We start from the raw sequence: 22,321 nt of genomic DNA, 5'->3' as shown, positions 1-22,321 counted from the left end.
GAATGCAATCATGTAATCATTATGTAAACAAAGCTAACTCGCTATACAAATGAACATTTTATATGATATACAGCCGAAAACTCTGGCCAAGTGATTCCGCTCGTGGAAGAGCCCCTGGCGTGACAGTGACATAACGGGCTTCCTCTAGGAGTGGAATCCCTGGCCAGAGCATCGGCAACGCTCTGGCCGGGGATTCCACTCTTGGAGGGAGCTTTTGACGTCACTATCCATATATGGACAGTGACGTCAGGGACTCCTAATTTAGCAGAATCCCCGGCCAGGAGCCCCCAGCTTGAATGTCCATATATGGATAGTGACGTCAAAAGCTCCCTTCAGGAGAAGAATCCTCGGCCAGAGCATTGCCGATGCTCTGGCCAGGGATTCCACTCCTAGAGGGAGCCCGTTATGTCACTGTCACGCCAGGGGCTCTTCCACGGACAGTGGACAGTGATGCCAAGGGCTCCTCCTGGAGCGGAATCTCCAAATAGAGTGTTGCTAACGCTCTGGCTGGGGATTCCGCTCCTAAACGGTGCCCCTGACGTCACTGGTCATATATTTACAGTGACGTCAAGGGCTCCCTCCAGGAGAGGAATCCCCGGCCAGAGCATTGCCGATGACCTAGCTGGTGATTCTGCTCCTGGAGGAGCCTGAGGCGTCACTATCCATATATAGACAAATGATTTCAGGGGCTCCTCCAGGAGTGGAATCCCCGGCCAGAGCGTTGCCATATATGAACATTGATGCCAGGAGCAGAATCCCTAGCCAGAGCTTCAGCAATGCTCTGGCTGGGGATCCCACTCCTAGAGGGAGCCCCAAAGGTGCTAAGGGGATGGGGTGTAGCACCATCTACAGGGTGCAATGTACGTGGCTATGTACAGGGTGGGGTGTCTATGGTGCTATCTACATGGGCACTGTGGCACTATAGTTTATTATCATTGTGCTTTTATATAATATTCGGGCACCCATCCACCATTTCATATCCATATTTATGATGAAAATGTTTCCATGTAGACTAGACTGCAGAGGGGTAAATATAAATATATATATATATATATATATATATATATATATGTATGTGTGCATCAGCTACCCTATGTATTATAAATACAGATGTAAGAGACTATTAAGATGCTACTTACTTCCTGAGAGGCTGCCCTGACTCGTTGTCACTCCCGGACTGATTACGCCGTCGAGGGCTGGGGAACTTTGGAGACTTAGTGCGGTCATTGGGAGAATTATATAGGCCACTGAAAAGGGATATGCAAATGATGAAGTCGACATGCAGTTAATTCCCTGGTACTTGTGTCCTTCATGCAAATCATTGCAGTATAGCTGTGTAATTGGATGTTTATAATAGCATTCTGATAGAGTGACATGTTTGACCCTTGAAAACGATGACTTAGGGAAGGGAAGCGTTACACTAAGCTGAAGCCAATTCTTAGCCTGGCTTGGCATAAAAATGAGCTTGCATGTGACTGTGTTGATCCTGCACCCTAGTGAAAATAAAACTTGTAAATGGAACAACAAAATACTCCATCACAAGAATGACACATAGTAAGTGACCAGAATAAATTAAAAGGTCTATCTACAGTGGATATAAAAAGTCCCCTGTTAAAATGCCAGGTTTTTGTCATGTCAAAAAATCAGTACGAGATGAATCATTATCTAATAATCTAAACAATTCTATTGAAAAACAAACTGAAAACATTTAGAGGGGAAAAATAAAAATAACAAAACTACAATAATGTGGTTGCATAAGTGTGAACACCCTCTTATAATTGGGGCTGTGGTTGTGTTCAGAATTAGCCAATAACATTTAAACTCATGTTAAATAGTAGTCAGTACACAGCTGCCATTATTTAAAGTGATTCTGAGTAACCCCATAAAAAGTTCAGCTGTTCTATTAGGATTTTCCTGACATTTTCTTTGTTGCATGTGACAGCAAAAGTCATGGTCCGTAAAGAGCTTACAACACATCAAAGCGATATGATTGTTGAAAGGCATCAGTCAAGAGAAGGGTACCAAAGAATTTCTGAAGCATTAGATATACCATGGAACACAGTGAAGATCGTCATCAAGAAGTGGATTACATTTGGCACAACAGTGACATTACCAAGAACTGGATGTCCCTTAAAACTTGATGAAAAGACAAGACGAAAATTGGTCAGGGAGGCTACCAAGAGGCCTACAGCAACATTAAAGGAGCTGCAGAACTTTCTGGCAGGTACTGGTTGTGTAGTGCATGTGACAACAATCTCCCGTATTCTTCATATGTCTGGGCTGTGGGGTAGGGTGGCAAGACGGAAGCCTTTTCTAACAAAGAAAAACATCCAAGCCCGGCTATGTTTTGCAAAGACCTACATTAAGTCTGCCAAAAGTATGTGGGAAAACGTGTTATGGTCTGATGAGAACAAGGTTGAACTTTTTGGCCATAATTCCAAATGGTATGTTTGGCGCAAAGCCAAAACCACACATCACCAAAAGAACACCATACCCACAGTGTAGCATGGTGGGGGCAGCATTATGCTTTGGGGCTGTTTTTCTGCAGCTGGAACTGGGGCTTTAGTCAAGGTGAAGGGAATTATGAACAGTTCCAAATATCAGTCAATATCAGTCAAACCTGCAGCCTCTGCTAAAAATCTGAAGATGAAGAGGAATTTCACCTTTCAGCATGGCAACGACCCAAAGCGTACCTCCAAATCAACAAAAGAATGGCTTCACCAGAAGATCAAAGTTTTGGAATGGCCCAGCCAGAGACCAGACCTGAATCCCATTGAAAATCTGTGGGGTGACCTGAAGAGGGCTGTACACAGGAGATGCCCTCGCAATCTGACCGATTTAGAGCGCTTTTGCAAGGAAGAGTGGGCAACAATTGCTAAGTCAAGATGTGCCATGCTGATAGACTTCTACCCAAAAATACTGAATGCTGTCATAAAGTCAAAGGGTAATTCAACAAAGTATTGGTTTAAGGGTGTGCATATTTATGCAACCACATTATCTTTTGTTCTTTATTTTTATTTTTCCACGGAATTGTGCAGATTATAGGTGATTCAACATTCAAATCCTACTGCATCCAGATGAACAGGGATTAGTGTAAGTACATCTATACATGTTAAACCCTGTACAGAGGCACACGGAATCCCCAGGGGTCCGTATAATGTGTGTACCCTGTGTGCCGATGTATGGTGTCTCTGTGAGGCATTGGATTCTCCGCTAGAAGCAATGCTTCTAGGAAAGAATACCTCTGTAATACAGTACAGATTGGAGCATACCAAGATTATTTTTCTTATGGATACAGTATAAATCCACAAGAAAAAAACCTCTGCGCATCCTCGTAAAAAATCAGAAGCAGATAGAGATGTAGTATGGGCCTATAGCAGGCTATGGCTGTCATATTATGGATCCGTGAAACACTGATCCATAAAATGGCTGTGGACATGAGCCTTAAAGGGATATTCCCATCTCAGACATTTATGGCATATCCTTAGGATATGCCATACATGTCTGATAGATGCGGGTCCCAACGCGACTGTTTCCGTAACTCCCATAGAACAGAATGGAAAGAACTTTGAACATAGGTAGCCACCTCTCCACTTAGCCTTCGTCTCAAATTAGCACCCATTAGTTATCTTACCAGACAGGACGGGTGTCGAATTGATTCCTGAAATACAGTTGGTGCGAGTCCCAGAACTGGGACCTGCATCAAACAGACATTTATGAATATACCATAAATGTCTGAGATGGGAATAACCCTTTAACTAGAACAATTACAGTATCACTATAATTACACTGATAAATGGAATACTATATTCAATAGGGTTCTTAGTTATGTTTCTTTAAAGAGGTTGAACATTTACCATTACTAGAGCTATATGATATGGGGAAGACTGGGAATAATCATGTAGTAATCATGCACAATCATTCAGTTCAAAATTAGGGCATAATAAAGAATAAAAAACAAAGGAGAAGGGTAAATAATACACACAGGGTACTATTAACCCGTTAGTGACCGGCCCATAGTGTTTTTACGTTGGTCACTAACGGGCCTTATTCCGATGCCATAGACTTTTTACGTCGCGGCATCGGAATAAGTAAACAGAGCAGGGAGCTGTCAAATCTCCCTGCTCTCAGCTGCCAGAAGTAGCTGAGGGCTGGGGGCGTCCCTGCTCTGCCGGGTGAGATCGATATTAGTATCGATCTCACCCGTTTAACCCTTCAGATGCGGTGCTCAATAGCGTGCACCGCATCTGAGTGGTTTTGGAGAGAGGGAGGGAGCTCCCTCTCATCCAACTGACACCCGGCGATAAGATCTTTGCCGCGTCCGTAACGACCCCGACTATAAATCTATTACATTACTTAACCCGCACGGTTAACGCCGTAAAAAATTAAATAAAAAACGACGGAAAAAATTGCTGTTTTCTGTGAATCCTGACTTTTAAAAAATGTGATTAAAAAGTGATCAAAAAGTCGCATCTACTCCAAAATGGTACCAATAAAAACTACAAGTCGTCCTGAAAAAAAAAACCCTCATACAACTGCATCGGCGGAAAAATAAAAACGTTACGGCTCTTCAAATATGGAGACACAAAAACAAATAATTTTGAAAAAAAAAGCGTTTTTACTGTGTAAAAGTAGTAAAACATACAAAAACTATACAACTTTGGTATCTTTGCAATCGTAACAACCCGTTGAATAAAGTTAGTGTTATTTATACCACACGGTAAACGGCGTAGATTTAGGACGCAAAAAAGAGTGGCAAAATTTCAGATTTTTCTTCTATTCCCCCCCAAAAATAGTTAATAAAAGTTCATCAATAAATAATATGTACCTCAAAATGGTGCTATTAAAAAATACAACTTGTCCCGCAAAAAACAAGACCTTATACAGCTATGTCGACGCAAAAATAAAAAAGTTATAGCTCTTGGAATGCGACGATGGAAAAACGTAAAAAATAGCTTGGTCATTAAGGTCTAAAATAGGCTGGTCATTAAGGGGTTAATACATCAGTATTAACTCTTATATAACCCTTCAGAAAATGCCCTCAGAACAACAGAACAGCATTCATTTGAGCTATACTAACAGTTCCCAACAACATCAAATATAGCAAATGTCACAATTATTGATGAGAGGAAGGCGCACAACAATGTCCCATCAAGAAATAATATATATATATACACACACACACACACACACAAGATCCCAAATTGTCCCGACGCATTTCCCTAGTTACTTGGTTTAAAGGGGGTTTTACACTGGGCGATTATAATGCAGACGAGCGTTCGTATAACGCTCATTGCCGATAATTGCCCTGTGTAAACAGGGCAGCGATCAGCAGATGAATGAGCAAACGCTCGATCATCTTCTGATCGTATCGTTTTAAAAAAGTGAAATATTCTAGTTGTCGGCAGCGTTGCCAACATGATGATAATGTATGGGGACGAGCGATTGGAGTAACGACTGCTCGTCCCCATCCATAGCTCCGTGTGACCGGAGCAAACGTGCGTCGATCAACGATGTCTCATTAATCGGCATTCGCTGCACCTGCCGACTGTCGGCCGGTGTAAAAGGCCCTTAACTCGGGAAGATATGATTGACTGGGATTGGTAAAACAATTCTTATTATCAGTGCTCATCTAACAGATAATCATCACTGCCACAATAGTCATAGTGTACTAGACCAAAAAGGTAGAAAAACGAAACACATAGACCAAAGATAGCGGGGCCATGAGTTCCCCATTTCTTTGCATCGGCAACTGTGCGTTACTTTGGCTATATGTGTTTGTTGACCATTTTGGTCTGGTACACTATGTCTATTGTGGCAACAGTGATAGGGTAGAACTAATAAAAAGGGTAGAGCTAATAAAAACTAATTACGGTAGAACTAATAAAAATAATTGTTGTACTAATTCCTGACAATCATATCTTCCCCTGTTGAACCATGTAAATGGGGAAACACGTTGAGACAACATTGTTTGGGATCTATATATATATATATATATATTTGTTGACGACATTGTTTTAAGTCTTTCTATCAAATAATTGTGACATTTGGTATATTTAATAATTTGATGTTGTTGGGAACTGTATAGCTAGAATAAATACTCGATAGGGTGCAGAAGGGAGTTATAGGAGGTTTCAGAGCGGGGCCGCCGCTTTCAGGGCGATTACTCTACTGTTCTGAGGGTATTTTTTGCAGGGTTATCTTAGGGTAAATACTGAGGTATAGATAGCACCCTGTGTGTATTATTTAACCTTCCGCTTTGTTTTTTCATTCATTATTATTCCCTGATTTTGAGTCCTTCATTATTATTCCCTGATATTGAACTGGTATTGCGCCCTGTTATAGTAACTTTACATGGTGTATAACCTAAAGATGCTTGTACTGATCGAGGTGCTATGTGTTTTGTTGCAAAATTGAATGGGTATTTGATTATTTTTATACCATAATTATATTAAAAGTTATGTTTTAGAGGTTTTTGCCTGGCAGTGATAGTTACATTTTTTTTCCCAAAGCCTACTAAATTTAATTTTACTGACATTATAATACACAATAATGGCTGTGAATACTAGACAGTGAGCCTACTAAAAAGAAGATATATTTTTTACGGCACTGTACCTTGCAGAGCCGTTTTCTTCCCAGGGGGCACTTGCTTTACTTCTTTGGGTGTCTGGGCTGTGGTCACATTTGACCTTCTTGGAGCTTCAGACAAAAATGGATAAATGAAGATAAAAGTAAAACATCTCAATAGGAACAACGAAGATAGTTCTGCAGGACTTCTGTTCTGGACTGCTTTAAAAAAAATAATTCAGACCTAAATATACATCATCTTAGGCTAGCTTCACACCACATTTAGGATCTAAATTTGGCGTATTTGTTGTGAAGAGCTCCCAATATATATGTCTAAGACCCTGTTCACATCCCGAATTGTCCATACATCGGAGGTATACATTGGGAGGATCTCCCAACATATACCTCCAACGGAAGACAGTGACGTATCCCACTGTATAGGTGTGCAATGGGATACGTCGCCCTAGGACGCCCATTGTAAAAATATATATACCCTGCGCAGTATACGTTTTTTTTACTGTGTACATCTGCATTTAAAATTGTAGTAAAGTTTGCTTTCCTACACAGTAAAAAAAATAAAAATATGCTGACTTATTGGCCCAGTGTATGCCAAAAGGATACTCTATTGGCATACGCTGGATGCATGGGGGCCTTTTTCTTTCCTTAATAGGAGTCAATGGTAGATGTTTGTAACTGTCTGGGCATACAAATACATTTGTCTGGGGAATAAATTTGGCGGAATATTTCAAACAGTCCTGCCGAATGTAATGCAGTGTGAACCTAGCCTTGAAGGGACACCAAACGTAAAAATAAATGAGCATAAATTTAACATAAATGCATTCCGATCTGTCAGTCTGCAAGGGCTTCTGCAAGTTACAGAAACAAACAATCTTGTAAAAATCATTCAGCAAAGCAGGTGACTTTCCATGGGTGTAACTAGAATTCATTGAACTTCTCCGCAAATTCAGGAACGCCTTCTGCCCCCACTTTATTGACAGTAAATTGAACTGCAGTATTATAAACAGAAGCATAACTACGGTACGTAAGCTGGCCATAGACATAATATAGCTCTCTCCCCTGAACTCCCTATAAATATGCATTCATGTCTCAGCCAAGTTTGCATGTTTATTTCAAAGGAGAGATGGGAGACACTTTTAAACAGCAATAAAGATTGCAAATGATAACATTACACAATGCTAAAATATCACCATTCTGTTACTGAATAATAGTATGATTCCAAAATCATATTCAGCCATATACACACACACTTACATGCTGGACGCACCCCGCACAGATGCAACCCACAAGCTGGACACATGCCCCACTCGCACCACTCACACAGAGGACACATGCTGCACACCACTCACACCTAGAACACATGCGCACGCACACCATTCATACTTAGGACACATTCCTCACTTGTGCCACTCACACCTAGGACACATGCTGTACATGCACCACTCACATCTAGAACAGATGCCACACACACTCTTCTCACATACTACACACATACAGTTAGGTCCAGAATTATTTGTACAGTGACACAAGTTTTGGCATTTTAGCTGTTTACCAAAACATATTGAGTATAGTTATATAATCAATAGGGGCTTAAAGTGCAGACTCTCAGCTTTAATTTGAGAGTATTCACATCCTAATTTGAGGAAGGGTTTAGGAATTACAGCTCTTTAATATGTAGCTGCCTCTTTCTCAAGGGACCAAAGGTAATTGGACAATTGCCTCAAAAACCATATAATGGGCTGCATGGGCTATTCCCTCATTAATCCATCATCAATTAAGCAGGTAAAAGGTCTGGAGTTGTTTTCAGGTATGGCATTTGCATTTGGAAGCTGTTGCTGTGAACCTACAACATGAGGTCAAAGGAGCTCTCAATGCAAGTGCAACAGACCATCGTTAGGCTGAAAAAAATGAAGAAATCCATCAGGGAGATGGCACAAATGTTAGGAGTGGCCAAATCAACAGTTTGGTACATTCTTGAAAAAAAACAAAAGCGCACTGGTGATCTCGTGAACGCCAAAATCCCTGGACATCCATGGAAGACAAAAGTGGTGGATGATCGCAGAATACTTTCCATGGTGAAGAAAAACCCCTTCACAACATCTACCCAAGTGAAGAACACTCTCCTGGAAGTAGGTGTATAAGTATCTAAGTCTACCATAAAGAGAAGACTTCATGAGAGCAAATACAGAGGGCTCAACACAAGGTGCAAACCATTAATCAGCCCAAAAATAGAACGGCCAGATTAGACTTTGCCAAACAACATGTAAAGAAGCCAGCCCAGTTCTGGAACAGCATTCTATGGATAGATGGAACTAAGATCAACCTGTACCGGAATGATGGGAGGGAGAAAGTATGGAGAAGGCATGGAACGGCTCATGATCCAAAGCACACCACATCCTCTGAAAAACATGGTGGAGGCAGTGTGATGGCATGGGCATGCATGGCTGCCAAATGCACTGGGTCACTAGTGTTTATTGATGTGACTGAAGACAGAAGCATCCGGATGAATTCTGAAGTGTTTAAGGATATACTTTCTGCTCAGATTCAACCAAATGCAGCAAGGTTGATTGGACGTCGCTTCACAGTACAGATGGACAATGACCCAAAACATACTGCGAAAGCAAACCAGGAGTTTTTTAAGGCAAAGAAGTGGAATATTCTGCAATTGCCAAGTCAATCACCAGATCTCAACCCGATTGATCACGCATTTCACTTGCTTAAGACAAAACTTAAAGAGACTCTGTCACCACATTATAAGTGGCCTATCTCCTACATAAGGAGATCTGCGCTATAATGTAGGTGACAGCAGTGCTTTTTATTTAAAAAAACGATCTATTTTTACCACTTTATTAGTGATTTTAGATTTATGCTAATGAGTTGCTTAATGCCCAAGTGGGCGTATTTTTACTTTAAACCAAGTGGGCGTTGTACAGAGGAGTGTATGACGCTGACCAATCAGCGTCATGCACTCCTCTCCATTTATTTACTCAGCGCATAGGGATCCTGCTACATCCTTATGTGCTGTCTTATACTAACACATTGACAATACTGAAGTGTTTAGACAGTGAATAGACATTCCACGAGATGTCTATTCACAATCCCTGCACTTCGTTACTGTATCTATGGTAGTTACAGCAGAGCAAAGCGTAATCTCGCTGTAACCTGTCATTTACAGCGAGATCTCGCGAGATCACGCTTCCTCTGCTGTAAGTACCACAGACAGAGTAACGAAGTGTAGGGATTGTGAATAGACATCCCATGGAATGTCTATTCACTGTCTAAATACTTCAGTATTGTTAATGTGTTAGTATAAGACAGCACATAAGGATCTAGCAGGATCCCTATACACTGAGTAAATGAATGGAGAGGAGTGCATGATGCTGATTAGACCAAGTGGGCGTTGTACAGAGGAGTGTATGACGCTGACCAAAGTAAAAATACGCCCACTTGGGCATTAATCAACTCATTAGCATAAATCTAAAATCGCTATTAAAGTGGTAAAAATAAATCGTTTTTTAAAATAAAAAGCACTGCTGTCACCTACATTATAGCGCCCATCTCCTTATATAGGAGACAGGGCACTTATAATGTGATGACAGAGCCTCTTTAAGGCAGAAAGACCCACAAACAAGCAACAACTGAAGACGCTGCAGTAAAGGCCCAGCAAAGCATCACAAAGGAGGAAACCCAGTGTTTGGTGATGTCCATGGGTTCCAGACTTCAGGCAGTCATTGCCTCTAAAGGATTCTCTACAAAGTATTAAAAAAAACAAAAACATTTTATTTATGGTAATGTTAATTTGTCCAATTACTTTTGAGCCCCTGAAATGAGGAGGCTGTGTAGAAAAATCGTTGCAATTCCTAAACGTTTCACAGGATATTTTTGTTTAACCCCTTGAATTAAACCTGAAAGTCTACACTTCAATTACATCTCAGTGGTTTCATTTCAAATCCAATGTGGAGGCAGCAGAGCCCAAATCATGAAGATTGTGTCACTGTCTAAATAATTCTGGATCTAACTGTACAACACACCCTGAATACAAGATACACACAAATGGAACTAATACATTAGAATGGCACACAAAACTCACACATATTGCATTTTTCACTCATACAATGAACAAACTAAGGGTGCTGAGCTAAAAGGGAGTGCAGAAAACAAGTCTTGCTTTTATTAGCGGAGGCTTGGCCAACCAGCGCTACACATGATTTCTGCAATGATCCTTCCAATCATTCTGTACACAGCAATGCAGAGTTTTTGAACAACATGGGGCAGCGGCTATTACTACATTAGTGCCAGTGATCTCCACTGGCTGAAACCAATTGAATGGGCAGCCAGCAGGTGGCCCACAGTTCACCGGTCCATCTGGCATTTGCCAGAATTGCCGGATGGCCAGTCCGGCCATGCATACAGTCATAGTAATGCTAGATAGCAGAAAGCCACCACTGTGCTTTTCCACACAAAAAGGAAAGTGTCTGCACTTACAACCTCAACAAGAACTGCTATGGTTGCTCTGCCTGTAGTAATGTCCCCAGTCTTTCATGTCAAGCTTTTCACTACAGTTTACTTGTGTTGCCAGAAAAACATGTTTTGTTTTTTTAAATTAAACATTTAGTGTGTGGGTGATTAAACATTGTTCAAATTTTTTTTATTTTTTTCACGAGTCAGGAAATATTATAAATTGGATTCAATTGGATTCAAATTTATAGTATTTACCATTTCTGGTCACTAGATGGAGCCATTCCCAAAAATATGTGGTAAAGCAACCACATAGCTTTTCTGCTGAAAAATTGGGTAAAAAGCCCTCGCTCTAGTGAGCTCTCAGCATCCCCCCCCTCCTTTATCCTGGCTAGTGCCGGGATAAACGAGGGGTTTGAACGGTGTAACCTCCTACACTGTGTGTCGCCATTTTTTGAGCTAACACACAGTGTAGTAGGTTTACATACAGTAGTAAACACACACAAACACGAACATACATTGAAATCTCTTACCTGCTCCTGCCGCCGCGACTCCCTCCGGCCCGTCCGCTCCGTCTGCTGCCGCTGGTCCAAGTGCACAAGTCCGGAAGCCGCGACCGGAAGTAGTAATTAAACCTGAAAGTCCACAGGACTTCCGGTCCACAGGAAAATGGCGCCGGACGGCGCCAATTTCAAATTGGACTGTGTGGGAGCGGCGCATGCGCAGTTCCCACACAGACGCCGTACACACAAGTGAATGGGACGGGAGCCGTTCGCAGTCCCTATGGGACTGTGGCTGCCGTATTCCATGTCTGTATGTGTCGTTAATCGACACACACAGAAATGGAACAAAAAATGGCAGCCCCCCATAGGGAAGAAAAAGTGTAAAAATAAGAAAAAGTAAAACACAAACACACAAATAAATATAAACGTTTTTAATAAAGCACTAACATCTTGAACATATGAAAATTTTTTTTGTGATGACACTGTTCCTTTAAAGTATCAGAGAGGGGTGGGGGCTTATGTAAAGGGGAAGGGTTTGGTTTTCGTTTTGCAATGGGAGCATTCCGGCTAGATATAAAGCAGACCAAGCCCTGACACTTTTTCCCCATCTATTTTCTATGCATCTTTATAATAATGCGGTTTTCCTGAGGAGTCTTTGGACCAAATAATGAACCACGGCCTGGGTATCTACGTTACCTCTGCCCCCCTAGTTAAATTCGACATGTTCCAGCCTTCTTTAGCTGCTGTCCCGGATATGATGACATCATATACAAATCTATACATATGTGCATAGTCAAAGCCCCTCACAAACCAGGAACATCTATATTCCAAGAACAACATCTCCCATAATTTGCAGAGTTTCACAGTGTTTATTACTATTGTTACTAATGTTTCATTTTACGTCAATGGATAATTTCTTTTCCCTGTTGGCACTTGTTACAGAGAAATGAATGCTTGTACTGAACGGAAAAGTCATTAGTAGAACAATCAAAGCTATGGAAACAATGAGAGAATATGTGTTGCTGGGGCAGTGCCTGCGAAACTCGACACTTTTACAGCCTGAAACCCGTGAAACAAAACACAAAATACATAATTTGCTTCCTCTAAGAATATGAAAAAGTTTTTAGTCAGACAAAAAAAAGCAGGAGACTGATAATAAAAAAACTTGTCTCAGATTTTTCTAAATGTTTTTTTAGCCAATTATAAACATCTGAATGCCAAGTTATCCATCTACTGTATATAAAATTTGGATAAAATACCTTTGGGCCAAAAATTTTTTGTCTGTGATATATACAAAAAAAAATGTTTTACTCTTTATTTCTCACCACTTCATAGTTTTTTTTCGCTCATGCATTTCCTATACTTTTGTGTATTGGTAATTGCAGCAGGTTTGATCAAATAAATAACTGCATTAATGCCTAGAGTACAAATACCGCTGCCATCTCTAAAGTCTGAATTGGTCTAAACAAGTGGTCTCAAAAAGACAACCCCTGACCATATGCCATATTAGAGTATATGGACGTTATATAGGGGGGGCGGTCTTTGCTTGGGATCCCTTCTATCAGCCAGAACAGACAGCTGCTCTGCAAGAGTCGATCCCGCTCTGATGGGCCCGGTCCATCCATTATGGTCAGCCATTCACATTTAAAGGGAATGTGTTGACAGAAAAACATGTTTTTTTAAAAAAAATTAAACATTTAGTGTGTGGGTGATTAAACATTGTTCAAATTTTTTTTATTTTTTTGCACGAGTCCAGGAAATATTATAAATTATTTCTAATTTATAATACTACCCATTTTTGGTCACTAGATGGAGCTGTTCCCAAAATTGCAGCATTGCAACGTTGGGTTAAAAGCCCTCGCTCTAGTGAGCTCTCAGCATTCCCCCCTCCTTTATCCTGGCTAGTGCCGGGATAAACGAGGGGTTTGAACGATGTAACCTGCTACACTGTGTGTCGCCATTTTTTGAGCTAACCCACAGTGTAGTAGGTTTACATACAGTAGTAAACACACACAAACACGAACATACATTGAAATCTCTTACCTGCTCCTGCCGCCGCGGCATCCTCCGGCCCGTCCGCTCCGTTTGCTGCCGCTGGTGCAAGTGCACAAATCCGGAAGCCGCGACCGGAAGTAGTAATATTACTGTCCGGCCGCGACTTCCGGTCCACAGGAAAATGGCGCCAGACGGCGCCAATTTCGAATAGGACTGTGTGGGAGCGGCGCATGCGCAGTTCCCACACAGACGCCGTACACTGCAGTCAATGGGACGGGAGCCGTTCGCAGTCCCTATGGGACTGTGGCTGCCGTATTCCATGTCTGTATGTGTCGTTAATCGACACACACAGAAATGGAACAAAAAATGGCAGCCCCCATAGGGAAGAAAAAGTGTAAAAATAATAAAAAGTAAAACACAAACACACAAATAAATATAAACGTTTTTAATAAAGCACTAACATCTTGAACATATGAAAAAATTTTTGGGGGATGACACTGTTCCTTTAAATGGCTGATAAGTAATGCTACATTTCCCTTGCAGCGGAAAGGAATACCCCTTCCTCTGGCAATAAAAGGTGATCACTTGGGGTTAGAGAAACCAGACTCGGAGCGATCTTTGGGAAACAACCACGTTAAGACATTTTTCGCCATATATATATTTTTTCATAACCCCCAAAATATTTATACAGCAATCGTATAGCATAAATATGGGACAACCCATTTTCTAAATACAGCCTGCTGGTGGATTCGGCAGCTGAAACCACCAGCAATCAGCTGTAATCGCGACGGGACTCTGAGGGCAATCACACATTTCTCCTGTATTAGGGTAACCAAATGATTGGGCTACCATGTAAATATATAGTTGCTCCAAGTCCTTCAGATAGAGAGATGAGTAAAAATCTCAATATAGTTTTCCAGAGAGGCAGTTCTGTGATCTTAGAACTCTTCTTCATAAACAAATAAAAAACTAGACCAAACTGCACTATGTGTACAAAGCCTGATAAATCTTCTCTAGTTACCAGTTACCCAAAAGAAAGTATATGCAATTATTCTAAAAAAAAATTTCCAGGCCATGGGCATCGCAGACTTCATTATCTATACTACGAATGTGTGCATACAGTACACTGGAGTCTATTATTACCATATACCAAACACTGTCAACACTTCTGTTTATTGAGTTGGATGTGTGAATTACATTTATCCAATGTCCAATGCAGAAAATTATTCCAAAGCTAATTTTTTCAAAAGTACGTAATTGATTGTAAAATATGTTCTATATTTGTACGCAGACATATATATATATATATATATATATATATATATATATATATATTTATTGTGACAACCTGGGGACCACTTAGCTCACAGGATCGCCATCTCCCGAGTGAGATGGTTGGCACACATAGAAAGTTCACTCCAACTCCTTGAATAAAAGGTTTAAACCAGCCGCAGCTAGCTTTATTGTCTTCACAACAGCAATCAGTGGTACAACAATAAACATACAAAATAAACCCTAGGCCGTCCAGCCTCTAACTAACACATTCAGTGTCCCTCACTATGTGACACTGAGCCTTGTGCCCAGCACCTCAAAACCTTCACAGCTTTACCTCACACGGTGGTGACTCTCACAGGCTAGCATGCCTGTCTTCCCCAGACTGAGAGCCCTGTGTGAACTGTACACACCTGAATTAAAGAGCCGTCTCAGGTGAAGCCTAACTAGGCTCAACTGACAGCCCAAGACACGGACTGTCTGTATGGAGTGGAAGACCAAGACACGGACTGTCTGTATGGAGTGGAAGACCAAGACACGGGCTGTCTGTATGGAGTGGAAGACGCCCTTCTCCTTCACACTCCAGCAAACCAGGCCCTATTCCAGGCTTTACACCCAAGCAATAGCAGAGAAAACCCTCTCTGCTGTACATGCTCCCTGGTTGCTTAAAACCTGAGTTTCTGCACCGTCCAGTAGCTGCACTGCTACAATATATATATATTTATTACACACTAAACAACAGCAACATGTAGGGGATTCTGAGTTTACTATATTGAGATTAGATGACCCAGGCAACAATAACAATGCAGATAAAATGCTATTTATTTTTTGTGTTAAAGGGGTTGTCTCATGAAGACAAGCCCTTGTCCATATGCCTCTCTATGAGACAGAATGTAGTGCCGCTGTCTATTACATGGACTGATGAATAACCGCTAGGTAATAATACATTTGTCTACTACAAGTGCGTGGCCAGAGAGGGTGTCCCCAGCAAAATCATCAGTTTGCCGGGGGTACGATGAGCCACATTCACAGTTGCAATATTAAAGTGATTTTTCTGATGAGACATCCCCTTTAAAAAAGGTCTAGAAATTAATGCTAGAACTGCTTCTATGTCAAACTACATCATGGACAGTATTTTCATAAAATTTTCCTTGACTGAGTTTTCCCCCATTAAAGTCCCCTATAAAGATGATGTGAAATTGATCATTGCATAATTTTGGACCCATTTAGAGGTAAATAAAATAAAATAGGTGCTGTATGCTTTACATCATGTAATAATTTACAATAAATGAAACTGTATAATATAGAATAATGCTGTAACATACCTTTTTATGGGTGAAGGGGCAATAATTTTGGTTGTGCCTTCGCTTTCTCCATTTTCAATGTTCGTCATTATCTGTTCTAAATGATTTGAGCCTAGAAAAGAAAACTTTATTTGTTGGTAGGTAACCCCTTGCTATATCTTACATTGCAGACAAATACTTGTTAAATTACATTTATCTCAGCTCTGCTCACTCTGTCTTCTCATATCAGTAATGCAAAAATCAAAATGCTGCTTGGGGCTAAAACCACAAGTCAGAGATGAACATGTTTCTTTGAAGTCGTTTTTACTTTTGCTGATATAGCTGTATTGTCAAAGCTGGTCTGATTTCTGAAAAGTGTTGGGTTAGTGGGAAGGTTTTTGCTGAACTCAGCAGTCATTGAAGTTTGTGCTGTGGAATTCTACTCTTCAGAGGTTCCATTGAAGATCAAAAATCTACTTTATACTATGTCCCCCAAAAAAACTCTAGAATTATAGGTACTGCTCCCCCTACGTAGACATGAATATATTTAGTCTAGCCTAATTTTGCCCATCGTTCTTACTAAGCTGTTGAAAAGGCTTGTTTCAAATAATTTCTAATACATAGCAAATGTGGGCATGAATATGGGAAGGAAGTTCTGGGAAAATGGGGAATAACAATACCTGGCTGCTGTGGCAGAGCTGTTCTTTTAGGGTAGGTTTTGCTCCGGTTTCTCTCTACCCGTTGATCAGGCCGGGGTAGAGGGATGGACACGTCTCTGCACATCTGGGAGGCAGTCCTACCACTGGGAATTAAATAGCAGACTATATTTTCAAAGAATAAACTTTAAATAAAATAGAAACAGTTGAGGAAAACATCTGTACAAGTGTAACGTCTATGGCCATGGTCTGTCGTTCTGACTTAAACCTCGATGGCCGTGGCCATAGACATCTTACCTGTATGCAGCGTCGTCCTCCTGTGAGGCGCTGGCACTCACTTCCGGACATCGAAACTATATCCGGCAGGCGCGCACATGGTCTTAAAGGGCCAGTGCGAGCATTTTGCAGGAAGTCTGCAATCTAGCCCAGGATGCCCTGGGCTATAAAAAGGGCTTTGCCCTCTTGCTCTTTGCCAGAGCGTTGTTTGTTACCCATAGTTTGTCGTGCTAATGGTCTCCCAGTGTCTTCAAGTTTCCCAGTGTACCTTGTTCCTGTATCCCGTATCCTGTTTCCGTGTTACCCAGTGTTGTTGCCGTGCTGTACTACAGTCTACGCTTGATTTGCTACGCCTCACCTGACGCCTCCCCGCCGCCAGGTCCAGGACGTGCCTGTCTTGCTACTGTCTACATTGCCTCAGGTACCCTCACTGAACTATTGAACTCTGTACTTTACCTTTTTGGCCAGCTGCCATCCCGCTACGCGGTACGGCCCAGTGGGTCCACACCCCGCTCCGTGACAACAAAAATATTGTCATTGTAGCCCCTAGTTTGCACATTCACCACGAAAAACTGTGTCCACATCTATTATATATATATATATATATATATATATATATACATACATACAGTACAACAAAGAAAAACAGCAGTACTCACTTCAGAAAGGAAATGTATATGTATCTGGGTGCCCAGCAAGTAGTCCCGATCCTTGGACTAAGTACAGATACCAGTAAAGAAAGTCTTGCAGCACTCCAATAGGAAAAATCGTGAAGTTTATTTAGTCCACATCAAGCAAAGGTGCTTGATGTGGACTGAATAAACTTCACGATTTTTCCTATTGGAGTGCTGCAAGACTTTCTTTACTAATATATATATATATATATATATATATATATATATATATATATATATATAGAGAGTATATTCATATCTGTAAGACTTATAGAATGACCATCATGAGTAAATAAAACATGTTAACATTTAATGTAATAAATAAGCAAACAACAGAATCTGAGAGGCGAAAACAGAGAATAGAATGATGTTTGATGCTTGTGGATACACTCCACGTCAGAAATTATATTACTGTTAGTCACTGGAAGATACCTGCCTAATATTTACTGCAAACACACCTACTAATGTCTACGTGTTGTAACATGTGTTCTCCTATATGCACACATTCACCTACCTGTATCGATGCCTTGATCCTAAAGAGCCAAGTTTACTGAGCTTCCTCGACAGAGTGTTAGGATCATTTTCTGGAATCCTTTAAGGCAGAAATATGGAGAACATCAATTTAGTTTTCAGTGATTATATCACTGTTTCCTAACCAGTGGCCAAGAAGCCACATGTGGCTACTGGGCCCCCTGCATGTGGCTCCCCAACTGGTGGCAGATCACACACACAGTTTTGATGCAGTTTTTCCGGCAGTCTATTGAGCCAAACTCAGAAGTGGACACAAAAGATGCATCAGTCTTTTATATACACCTTTCCTTGCTTTTGGATCCACTTTTTGGGTTTGGCTCAAAAAAACGGAGCCAAAAACGGCATCAAAAGTGTGTGTGTGTGTGTGTGTGTGTGTGTGTGTGTGTGTGTGTGTGTGTGTGTGTGTGTGTGCGTGCGTGCGTGCGTGCGTTCGATCCTGCCCTCAAAAGAGGTTTTAATTGTGATTTTGGGCACTAAATCAGGGTGGTAGGTGAATGCTACGTTCAGGTGCGATTTCTTTACCTGTGGATTAAAGCTGTTGAAAAGTTTGCCTATGTAAAAGATTCAGTTAAACTACAGAGCCATTTTTTTTGGGGGGGGGTGTACTTTTTGATTTTGCAAAGTTTGACTACACCTTTGAAGAAGCAAAATATTTTTTACTGTAACATATACAATAATTTTGACAAAAATCAGATGTTTAACCCCTTAATGACCAAGCTATTTTTTACGTTTTACCTTCGTCGCATTCCAAGAGCTATAACTTTTTTTTATTTTTGCGTCGACATAGCTGTATAAGGACTTGTTTTTTGCGGGACAAGTTTTATTTTTTAATAGTACCATTTTGGGGTGCATATCATTCATTAATTAACTATTATTAACTTTTTTTTAGGGAGGGAATAAAAAAAAAACAACAAAATTTTGCCACTCTTTTTTGCATCCCATTGACGTTTACTGTGTGGTATAAATAACATAATATGTTTATTACACGGGTCGTTATGATTGTGACGATACCAAATATATATTTTTCTTATGTTTTACTACTTTACACAGTAAAAACACTTTTTTTTTCAAAATTATTTGTTTTTATGTCACCATATTTTAAGAGCCCTAACTTTTTTGGAGCCCTAGCGCAGCTGTATGAGGGCTTTCCATCGGCACCCAGCGATCGCATCGCGGTTGTGCCGGTGGGGTGAGAGGGGGCCAATAGCGACTACGCTATTGATTTCGTCAAAATGACGGAACCCTTGCACAACGGAGACAAACGGAAACCATTGGCTCCGGATCCGTCACCATTGAAACCCATGGTTTCCGTTTGTGTCTGTCAGGGCTCCGTTCCAACGGAAAGCTCCGACGGTACGTCGCAATGGAGCCCTAGCGCAGATGTGAATGAAGCCTTAGATGGTTGTGTTGGTGTACAGCAGTCTTCAAGTCATGCAACAGACTCTAAATTGGATTGAGGTCTTATCCTGGACTAGGGTATACCAAGAAATTGAAACGTTTCACCTTAAATCACTCCAGTGTAGCTTTCACAGCATGTTTAGGGTCATTGCCTGCTGAAAGGTGAACCTCCATTCCAGTCTCAAATCTCTGGCAGACTGAAACAGGTTTTCCGCAAGAACTGCCCTGTATTTACTGCCACCCATCTCTTTCCTTTTAACCTGACCAGTTGTGTTGCAGACTTCAGGGGCCTTTCAGAACAGTTTCAAAACTTATTTTTTTTTCTTTTCAATGTATTTAATAATTTTTTTCATTCCAATGTAACAAGTTAGAATACTTTGTCAGGATCAAATAAAATCAAATTTAAAATCCATTTTAGTTCCTGGTTGTAATTCAACGAAACAGGTAAAACACCAAGGGGGTGAATATTTTAGCAAGGCACTGTAATTTGTAGCACTATTGTGACTTATACACAGATTGGATTGGATTGCCACTAGTAGAGCTGGAAAGGAATTTATTGTTCTGTATCAATTGTTCAATGCTTTGGATTTAAAAAAAATATAACAATTGCACATTTATTGGAACATCCAGGTCTTAGGTCTTCATAGTTCATAGACATGCAATGAAGAGCTACTGTACACTAAAACATGAAAAGAATGTGCTTTTGACAGCAAACTACACCCACGCAGCTAAACTGTGAAGACCTGAAACCCATCATTTTACCAGTTGGGCAGCTTTGCTGTCAGTCTGGTCTTTGTGATTTTGCTCTAAATATAAGTATATGTTTCTATGTGCACAATTTCTCAAGCAATTGTAGAACTATTTAGGATGTAGTTAAAAAGTAATATTTTCACATAATATATAAGGAATATGTTGCACTAAACATTAACAATGAGAGAACACGAGTCCCCCATATGACAGCCATCTGTGACATATGTTTTTGACCACCATATATAAATAGGATTCTTGATGTATGACGTGATGGGTCGGATGACCAGGTTATTCATAACACCGCTTGGTGGTACGATGTTACAAAGAATACATACAGAAGAACCGATCAGATCTTGGCATCACAAGATTTACTAAAGGGCCTCATGCACATAGGCTTGTGCTTATATTGTGGCTGCTTACTTCCGTGTGAGGTTATGTTTCATGAAAATGGGAGAACTTGGTCCGATATATGACATTTATTGAATCATGCTGCGCGTTGTTTTTATATAGACTCTGTATTTTGATACGGTGGTCTGCCTGGCCCTATTGAAATGCATTAACAACGTATATAGGGTGATACAAATCCCAAATACACTCATGTGCATGAGGCCAAGCCCAGGGTAAAAAATATGTTTGATTGTTTTTCTGTTGGTATTTGCCTTTATATTTCTCTAGGCTACCCTTCTACTACTTTGTAGTGGAAACAAGTTGTAAATGACCCTTGCTCTATGCACCACGTCTCATTTTGCTCCAGCAATGACACACACTATGAGAACATTACATGTATACAAACCTGAAGAACGTGTGATGTTCCACACAGCATTTCCACAGATGCTTACAGGCCACTTTGTTCCGTGTTTCAAAAAAGAATGAGGTTTCAGTGCACTAGGAAAGATACAAAGGGACAATGAGAACCCCGACAGTTTTGTGGCTGCAATGAAATTCCCCTTAAACCACTGATCTATCTGCGGGTTCATTCAACATTTCTCTTCAATCATGGGGAGGTAGGATTGGAAATTCTCCTTCAAAAATAAAAAGAAACGCAACTTCTGCCAACTCAAACATAAAATGATTTCAGCTGGCAGGGGTCCAAGCTCAGTGCTGACAATATACGCAGGTGCTTGCAGAAATAACTAGCATGATGTGTGCTTTGACCCCATTACAGCTACAAGAGCTACTAACAAAAACACCCGAAGTATTAGCACTGTACACTAGACCTGTAATTGGCCCACAAAATCAAATATTTTGCTTTTTCTCTCAATGTATTTCTAAGCGTACATCATATTTACGTCTCATGCACACGGTACAGAGACCGTACACGACAGTCACACTACAGAGCCATATGTGACTTTGTGTACCACCGTAAAATGCTGTGTGTGGCTCCGTATTACCCGGTTATTTTGCCCAAGAAGCAATCTTCTAGGGGAGAGAAGCTCCGTACGTACTGCATCCAATGGATCATGCTTTTTAATTTTTTTTCCTTTATGAAATTTGAGGCATACAGAGGTACAATAAGGCCCCATACACTTCTTTTGGTTCCCATATAATAGCTCTGTACAAAGCGAAGTCAAAATAAAGGCCCTGCGCATGAGACCTTACATTTATGTTTTATACTAGTATTTCGTTTTAACATTTATTTCTATCATTCTAAAAAAATAAAAATTAAAAATTCCATTATTTTTACCAATAATTTTGAAATTCAGACAATCAGGCACATTTCCAGCACTAAACCAAAAGCAGATGACTAAGGGTATGTTCAAACGGGTTATTAACGGCCGAAAAATCGGAAGTAGAACGCCTCCAAACATCTGCCCATTGATTGCAATGGGAAAAATGGCGTTCTGTTCCGATGGGCCGGTTTTTTACGTGGCCATTTTGAAAAACGGCCGCGTAAAAAATCAGCCGCGAAAAAGAAGTGTAGGTCACTTCTTGGGACGTTT

General features: G+C 40.7%; 1 protein-coding gene across 1 annotated transcript in view; it reads right to left on the bottom strand.

Annotated features, from left to right (window-relative positions):
* Positions 1-22,321, bottom strand: part of EPB41L4A (erythrocyte membrane protein band 4.1 like 4A) — a 317,566-nt gene that overhangs the window by 53,404 nt on the left and 241,841 nt on the right. Inside the window, exons 10-15 of the mRNA XM_075836702.1 lie at positions 21,175-21,266; positions 18,217-18,294; positions 16,777-16,898; positions 16,139-16,229; positions 6,616-6,699; positions 1,140-1,247 (exon numbers count right to left, since the gene is read on the bottom strand). Of these exons, the coding sequence (XP_075692817.1) occupies positions 1,140-1,247; positions 6,616-6,699; positions 16,139-16,229; positions 16,777-16,898; positions 18,217-18,294; positions 21,175-21,266 (575 nt within the window). The remainder of the gene's footprint in view (positions 1-1,139; positions 1,248-6,615; positions 6,700-16,138; positions 16,230-16,776; positions 16,899-18,216; positions 18,295-21,174; positions 21,267-22,321) is intronic.

Source organism: Rhinoderma darwinii, chromosome 1 (assembly GCF_050947455.1).
Source record: "Rhinoderma darwinii isolate aRhiDar2 chromosome 1, aRhiDar2.hap1, whole genome shotgun sequence".
NCBI lineage: Eukaryota > Metazoa > Chordata > Amphibia > Anura > Rhinodermatidae > Rhinoderma > Rhinoderma darwinii.
This window is presented reverse-complemented; position numbering and strand designations above follow the sequence as displayed.